At 43.8% G+C, this 7,997-nt stretch overlaps 2 protein-coding genes across 2 annotated transcripts; both read right to left on the minus strand.

The window, feature by feature from the left end:
* capns1a (calpain, small subunit 1 a) lies at positions 1-4,337 on the minus strand. Its single transcript, XM_067228723.1, has 11 exons — positions 4,224-4,337; positions 3,482-3,550; positions 3,254-3,290; positions 3,038-3,130; positions 2,898-2,955; positions 2,475-2,539; positions 1,984-2,052; positions 1,804-1,882; positions 1,483-1,599; positions 1,042-1,100; positions 1-220 (listed from the first exon to the last, which is right to left on the minus strand). Exons 2-11 carry the CDS (start codon positions 3,526-3,528, stop codon positions 194-196), a joined length of 651 nt encoding a protein of 216 aa, XP_067084824.1. The 5' UTR covers positions 3,529-3,550; positions 4,224-4,337; the 3' UTR covers positions 1-193.
* A 342-nt stretch (positions 4,338-4,679) lies between these two features.
* Positions 4,680-7,185, minus strand: alkbh6 (alkB homolog 6). The gene is made up of 6 exons (XM_067228720.1): positions 6,819-7,185; positions 6,635-6,703; positions 6,430-6,490; positions 6,171-6,322; positions 5,878-5,976; positions 4,680-5,303 (listed from the first exon to the last, which is right to left on the minus strand). Exons 1-6 carry the CDS (start codon positions 6,870-6,872, stop codon positions 5,034-5,036), a joined length of 705 nt encoding a protein of 234 aa, XP_067084821.1. The 5' UTR covers positions 6,873-7,185; the 3' UTR covers positions 4,680-5,033.
* Between the last annotated feature and the right edge of the window lie 812 nt (positions 7,186-7,997).

Genomic DNA, 7,997 nt, shown 5'->3' on the forward strand with positions numbered 1-7,997 from the left:
CCACCCATCTGACAACGTGGCACAACCAACTAAAACCCTAAACGATTACAAAGCAGAAACACAAAAAAAACCTTTGGAAGAATTCAACAGCAACCAGGCAGACACACAGAAGGCATGTCTCTGTGAGCCATCAGCACGTTGCGAAGCAGACAGACGTTTAGTGGTTCGGTCAGCGAGCGGAAGGGATTCACACTCAGGAATACATGGTCAACTGGAGCCACTGGGCAGAGGGCAAAGACAAGGTCACAGATCGTTAGGGAAGGCGCTTAATTTACATTACATTTAGCAGACGCTCTTATCCAGAGCGACTTACAGTAAGTACAGGGACATTTCTTCCCCCCCCCCCCCCCCCCGAGGCAAGTAGGGTGAAATGCCTTGCCCAAGGACACAACGCAATTTTGCACGGCCGGGAATCGAACTGGCAACCTTCTGATTACTAGCCTGATTCCTTAACCGCTCAGCCATCTGACCTCCGCTTAATGACACAAAAATCGAACTAATTCAACATCCTGTCGTTGCGTTTATAGCTGCGCATTCACTTATCACCTTAAACCAGTGATTTTCAACCCTGGTCCTTAGGGACCCCCTGTTCTGCATGTTTTAGATGTTTTTTGGCTCCAACACACCTGATTCAAATGCATGTTCGTTACCAGGCTTCTACAGAGCTAGACAACGACCCATTTATTTGAATCAGGTGTGTTGGAGCATGGAAACATCTAAAACATGCAGGACAGGGGTTCCCTGAGGACCAGGGTTGAGAACCACTGCCTTAAACCAAAGAGGGTGGGGTTTGTTGAATGAAAAAAAAAACACAACAACAAAAAAACTAGTAATGAAAGTGGAAGAGGTAAGGGCTCATAGGAGTAAATTACAACTACAGAACAAAAAGGGGAACAGTTCACAATCAATCAAAAAGAAGCCAAAGTCCCTTTTATTGAAGCTTATTGAGGCTCTTCAAAAAAAAGATTTAAAGGGGATCAAATGTGCAGTGGAGCCCAGACAAGATTGTATGTGACTGATGGTGTGAGAGAGCAGATTTACCTCCTGGACGTTGACCTTGATTGTCCCATTGTTATCCTTGTCCAAGGTCTTGAAGGCACCTGGAAGAAAGGAACATTTATAGTGAATCTACTAGTTCCGTAGGATCGATTTCTTATTTATAGATCAACAATTTATAAACTACATTGTACTACAAACAACCTTGCATAGATCTACATAAAACACACCAAATAATGTATAATAATATATTCATTTAGAAGACACTTTCTGAAGTTAAATATAAATGCTGAAAGCCTAGACTTGCCCTCAAGGTGCAGTTGCAATCAAGAAGACCGCTAACCACAATAGGTTAGGAAACTCGATTCTGGGAATTTCAATGAAAGAACGCCTGAACTCTGGTTTGGCAAGTCTAGGGATGATGTCTCGTAACCACAGGCAACGACAAGCCTCGACGTGAACCACGGGAGGGGTTCTGGGACTCACGGCACATGGCGTCGAGTCGGACGAGGCAGCCTATGTAGTTGTCAAAGTCCATGTTCCCGTCCTCGTCGCTGTACCTGCGGATGATCATCTGGAACAGCTGGTCGTTCAGAGGAAAGCCTGCGAGGACAAGGACAACAGGTCAAAAACAACGCTACATCCTTAGTTTGGGAAGTTTTGGAATAATTCTTTCCGCCCCTTTAAACAGAGTAGCGGACTGATGCATGATTCCATCGAGAAAATCCGAGCACGCATCTTATAAATTGAGTGAACCTTTGAACGAGGACAACAGTCTCCTCATCTGTCAAAATGATTCTCTCTCACCTGCAGCCTTGAAAGCAGCCGGCAGTTCATCAGCTCCAATGATGCCAGAATGGTCAGCGTCATACGCCTTGTACACACCCTGGAAGACAAACTTTGCTCAGCACGTACACTCCCAGATTCAATAGACAAAAACATCCATCTGCACTTTTTGGGAACTTGTCGACGGGGAGAGACACTCACCTGCCATTTCTTAATGTTGTTCCAGAGGTGTTTGAACTCGTGGAAGCCGAGCTTGCCAGTGCTGTCGCTCTGCGGAGTCGGTTAGGGACAAAACAGCAGCCAGGTGCTCTTCCAGACAGCCTTGACTCAAAACATCCTAAACATTTACGTTTACATTTAGTCATTTAGCAGACGCTCTTATCCAGAGCGACTTACAGTAAGTACAGGGACATTACCCCCGAGGCAAGTAGGGTGAAGTGCCTTGCCCAAGGACACAACGTCATTTGGCACGGCCGGGAATCGAACTGGCAACCTTCTGATTACTAGCCCGCTTCCCTAACCGCTCAGCCACCTGACTCCCGGCCCATGGAGGTTCCAGACCGAGCTGTGTTCTCGGAACCTTAACATCATTGATCAGGGACGGGCTACGACAGTACGGTTGTTCCCTGTAGGACCACGGTTCCCCACACCCCACCCTCCCCATCTCATTCCACCATGGGTGGGAAGGATACATCCATCACCGCCACCATACTCCTGCAGGACTCAATGCTGAAGCCGTCCGTCTTAAGATCCCCATCTGTGAGGGAGGGAAGGAGAGAGAGAGGGGGGGGGGAGAGAGAGAGACAGCGAGAGAGAGAGAGAGAGAGAGAGAGAGGGGGGGGGGGGGGAGAGAGAGAGACAGCGAGAGCGAGAGCGAGAGAGAGAGAGAGAGAGAGAGAGAGAGAGAGAGAGAGAGAGAGAGAGAGAGAGAATATAATATGGGTATAGTCACACTGCTCATTATCCACTTACACCCTAGCTTCACCCACACCGGGGTTTGAACCCGTGACCTTTGATTTACAAGCGTGACTACTAACCATCCTCGCCACCAAAAGCTTTTACAGACAGCTATAAAGACATGTCATGAACAGAGCGTGCGAAGGACAGCGTCTCACGTTTGGAAATGATTCTGTTGAGGATGTTCATCAGCTCGGTCGCGCTCACCTCCATATCCTGCAGGGAAGGAGCAGAGGCTTCACTTGATGTAGCTTCAGCTACGTGATTAAAGAATGAAAGAAACGGCTGACCTACTCACATCGCCAGCCAACTGTTTGAAGACTTTGCGAAACTGTCCCTCTTCATCACTCTCATTATGCTCCGCGTACGCAAGAGGTCTTCGAGGTGGGGGCTGATTGGGCACAGTCAGTCAGTTAGCTCCTCTAACACTGCCAGTCAACTAGACACATAACTTTAATCATTGATACAGACATGAGAGAGCGAGAGAGCGAGAGAGCGAGAGAGAGAGACTCACTGGGTCTGTTGGCACAAACTGGCCTGGATCGATGTTGCTGCAATGGATAAGCAGGGAGAGAAATTCTACACTGTGTCAAATCTATTTAACTTCTAACTTAACTATAACTTAAAACAGATGAGACATACATCTTTAAAAAGTTGATTAAGAAGATCAATCCATATTTGTTGAAAAAACGAATCTGAAAGCACTTGAATATCCTTGTCCCTTCAATATTCATGTCCTTACCTTACAACATCTAGAATGCCACCAATTAGTCTTTTGGCCAAAAACATTTTGGGTCAGTCAGGAGTTGAACTGTCAAACGAGATTGTGAAAGACAAACAGCATTGTCATTGTAGTGACTACAATGTAGTCAAAGCAGGAAAGCCTTTGGGCTTTTAGTGCACTGAAACTCGGAATGTAAATGACACACCCACTGTAAACATTTCTCCCGTATACTCGAGTAAAGTATTCTGTACACAAAATACGCCTAGTTTCCTAAGAAGGGAAATACGCTACCTAGGTTTTGGTTTTTTAAAAACTGTCTTGTCTGACTTTTTATATCGTATTTAAGCACACGTTTGCTCGTCATTGAGAGAGCAATGTGTCAAAGTTGCTTTGCGATCTATTTTGAGAGGCTAACCAGCTTTAGCCCATGGCTAAACGACGGTGTGGCCATTTACTAGCCTAACCCATACATACCTAAAACATACACAAAATGCCTGGTATTACGCGAACACTTTACACTAGTCGATTACCCTAAAATATGCTAGTAGCTAGCTCTGGCATGACTGATGAAGGTTTTAGTTAGCCAGCTCTAAATTCCTCAATTAACCCGTGTAGGTGAGAGCTAGTACTGTACGGGAAGCTAGAACTACAACAGTGTTAGCCTAGCTAGCTAGGTGAATGTTGTAGGAAGAATTAAATCCGTAACAACAGCACAAAATAAACATTAGAAAATACGACAGTATGAGGTGATTTGACTTACCAAACTGTCCCAGACTCAGTTGATGAAGTTTAAAGGTCTGATGACCACTCAGGAAGAAGGAGTGTAGATGTCTGACTAAAGTAAGTTTAACCCAACCCTGATGGAAATTCTGCTTAACATTGCAGACTTCCACGAATAAGCAGTCTAGCCAGATCCCAGATTTACAGTTTTATCAAGGGCGTGTTCAACTAATTACTTGCAACGTCGTTCAAATCAGTATTAATATTTTACAGTAACTACTAGCAACAGTATACACATCTTATAATTTATATAATCGTAGCAAATGTTTACTTTGTGTAAATTAAGTTATGCAGCTGTAGAAATATCCGGAAATCAATTTTCATTTTCACTATTAGGTGTTCACAAACCACTACAACTAGACTTGGGTCGCTACTGTACAAAACATCTTGATATCTACAGAAAATATGTTGCTTAGTTTGAAATTAAGACATTGAATCAATCTCAATCAATACTCAAAACTTGATCTGTATTAATCACGCAATATTTTGTGGCATAAAAAATGATTTAGGAATTGCTTTCAAGTGACCTGAGTCTTGGTAATGTTTAAGTAAACTAAATACTAATTTAAGACTATGCATTTTAAAGTGCAGCATCATTTGAAATATGGATATCCCTTCACATCCCTGTACTTCAGTATATATTTTGGCACTGCAATAAATACTTCCATAAACAACCCATACATTAAAACACATTCATTACAGTCTTTAGATTTCAAATAATTTTAGTGTCCTGACAATCTGAGGCCATTTCATGACCAATCCAGACCGAACACCCAAAGTTTCTCACGCATCACTTCCTCCCCAGGAGGAGAGAGGCCTTGATGACTTTGGGAACGTGGCGCACGGTGAGAGACACCCTGGTGCCTCGCGTCAGCGTGGCCCCGGGCAGGGACCCGTCGACGGGGAGGTTGGCCACCCTGTCAGTGAGGACGTCCCTGGCGGAGGGCTGGATGCCATGCAGGAAGTGCTGGTACATGTTCTCCTGGAGGATGAGGAGACTGCGAGGCCTGACCAGCAGAGACAGGAAGTAGCGGCTCTGTTCGGTCTGGGGGGCATCACCCTGGAAACGCAGACATTCCACATCAGTGTCCTCATCTATGTCTAATTCACTTCAAGGATACCGAAGGAAATTAGAGTGTATTCGGGTTCCATGTTAGCTAGACCAGCAGTTGTACAGGACAGTGCATGTGTTTATATACCTAAACGTTCTAAACTGCGTGGATAAACAGTATTTAAGTCAGGAGATATTCAAAGTAACTCAGAGACAGTTTTTGGGAAGCTAAAGATTTGAAAAGATGGGTTGGTTGAGGGGCAGTTCTATGGGCATATGTAAAGCCCTCTGTGACATGCATGCGTGTAAAAAGGGCTATACAAATACATTTGGATTTGAAAAGCTAAAGAGACATCTCACTAGTCATTTAGAAGACGCTCTTATCCAGAGCGACTTACAGAATGTCCCTGTACTTTCTCCACGAGGCAAGTAGGGTGAAGTGCCTTGCCCAAGGACACAACGTCATTTTTCACAGCCGGGGAATCGAACCAGCAACCTTCGGATTACTAGCCCAATTCCCTAACCGCTCAGCCATCTGACTCCATACTAGCGATGGGAATCATGAAAGTGGGTTAACATTTACCTCCTGGGTGCTGACAGGTCTGTAGAAGTCCAGCAGGGTATGTGATCCCAGACTGATAGTGGTCACTGTTGGGTGGTATAGGGGCCCATCTACATGAGGCTTTAATAGAGGTGTGTGTGTGTGAGAGAGAGAGAGTGTGTGTGTGTGTGTGAGAGAGAGAGTGTGAGAGTGACAGTGATAGAGAGAAGAAAGGTAAGGTAATTATGAAACACAGACAAACAGGGTTGCAGCTCTTTGAATATAAAACGTAACATTTTCATATTGGTGACAGAATAGTAAGGAGTCAATAGTACCATTATTCCCTCGCCTGGTTTGTATTCATTGACCAGTACGTGATTGGCGGATTTCCCCGAGAATGCGCCGAGAGACGAGATTCTGTCGCAGTATGACAGCAGCCAATCAGGAAGCGTTTCAGAAAGCATTCCTTTCAGATGAGGCTTTCCACCTGTATCACCAGGAATCATTAATACCAGTCATTCTAGTCCTTACTCTGTTCCACATTAATTCATATACTTTACCACACGTAAACAAAACAGAAGAGTTCACGCATACCCCAGTTTTGAAGTCTTCTACCAGAAAGCTGGGTCCACTTGGTTTTTGGTGCCTTATATACCTAAAGCAGAAATTGATTGTTAAATGGACAGACACAATAAATAAAAACAAGTACTCGTTACTTTCGATGATATACCCGTACAATTTCAGTATTCATGGATGATTTATGAACCATGCATTTGTTGAACCTATTGGATTGTATTACCTGTTGTAAAAGATAAGCCTCCTCATCTTCTGTTATGAAATCTGGAATGTAATAAACCGTTGGTGGAGCCTGGGAATAAATATACATTCATTGTAGGTGGGCTGCAGTTTACTATGGTTGAGCTGTTGGTTCTAAGATGTATGCAAGTCAATCTCTGATGATGAGGATAATACAATATACCTACATCTTTAACGACGTGTCGCTTTAGTTCATCCAATAAATTGCAGGGTTGTTCCATTTTGTTTCTTCGTGCAGGACATTAAATTGACATTAAATACGTGTGCTTTGCTAGACACGAAAACCTTGTTAAAGACGACTAGCTAACGCGTTTGCCAAGTTAGCTACTGTGATTGCTGGAAGATGGCTAAGTTTTAGCTCGCTGTCTTGCACACCTGTTATTAACTAACAACTAATTTGTCTGTATTAGCCTACTACAAGACATATAGTATAACCTTTCCATCAAACGTATGGAGCTAGAGGTATGTCACTAAGGCATGCCATGTACATTTATAGCAAGCTAGCTAGCAAACTGCTATAAACTTCAGTTTTTTGCACGGAATCAACCACAAATGACTGCGTGACATTTTGGGCGCTGCCACCTACTGTTCAGGAGGAGATTGTACAGCGTCAGCCTATTTTACCCTCTCCCCTCACTCTCCCCCTTCTCTCTCTATCTCTCTCTCACTCTCTATCCCTCTCTCACTCTCTGTCTCTCACTCTCTCGCTCACTCTCTGTCTCTCTCGTACACATCGCTTTTTTTCACTCATACGCACACACAAACATATACACACAAGCCCCTTACAGATTATTCATAACACGTGTAATTAATTATATATTTCATTACAGGACTTGAGGCCATGTTAAATGTGTGCATTAATAACCATGTGCTATATTTGTTCCGCGAAACAAAGAAAAAACACCATTGTGAACACAAATAATAGGTAGTGCAATTAACTTGCCTTTTCACCAGTCCTCCAATTTGTTTGTGCACTGTACATGCGCAGACCGCATGTCGACCAAACAACTCGTGTTGCACCGTCTGACAAAGATATCTAGGATATATACCCTTCAAATCCCACTCTAGCTAGAATCACTCCAACCATGAAATAGAGGTTTCCATGGTTACACCAGGAGCCATGTTAAGGGGTGCTTCCACGCCTCTTCATTTTGTGGTCTCCACCTTACCTCTCAATACTTCATCTCGCAAGTCACTGTAGCCAACCACTTAAAGCAATGGGCGGCGCTGCAATGATTCGATTAGCTTCACGTCTAGGCTACATACAAATCAGTGGGATGGTCCTCTTTATAATATAAAATAAGTATTAAAACAGGATGTAGGGCCAATTGTCATACTGACGCTTA

The sequence above is a fragment of the Osmerus mordax genome, chromosome 25 (genome assembly GCF_038355195.1).
Source record: "Osmerus mordax isolate fOsmMor3 chromosome 25, fOsmMor3.pri, whole genome shotgun sequence".
NCBI classification, from domain to species: domain Eukaryota; kingdom Metazoa; phylum Chordata; class Actinopteri; order Osmeriformes; family Osmeridae; genus Osmerus; species Osmerus mordax.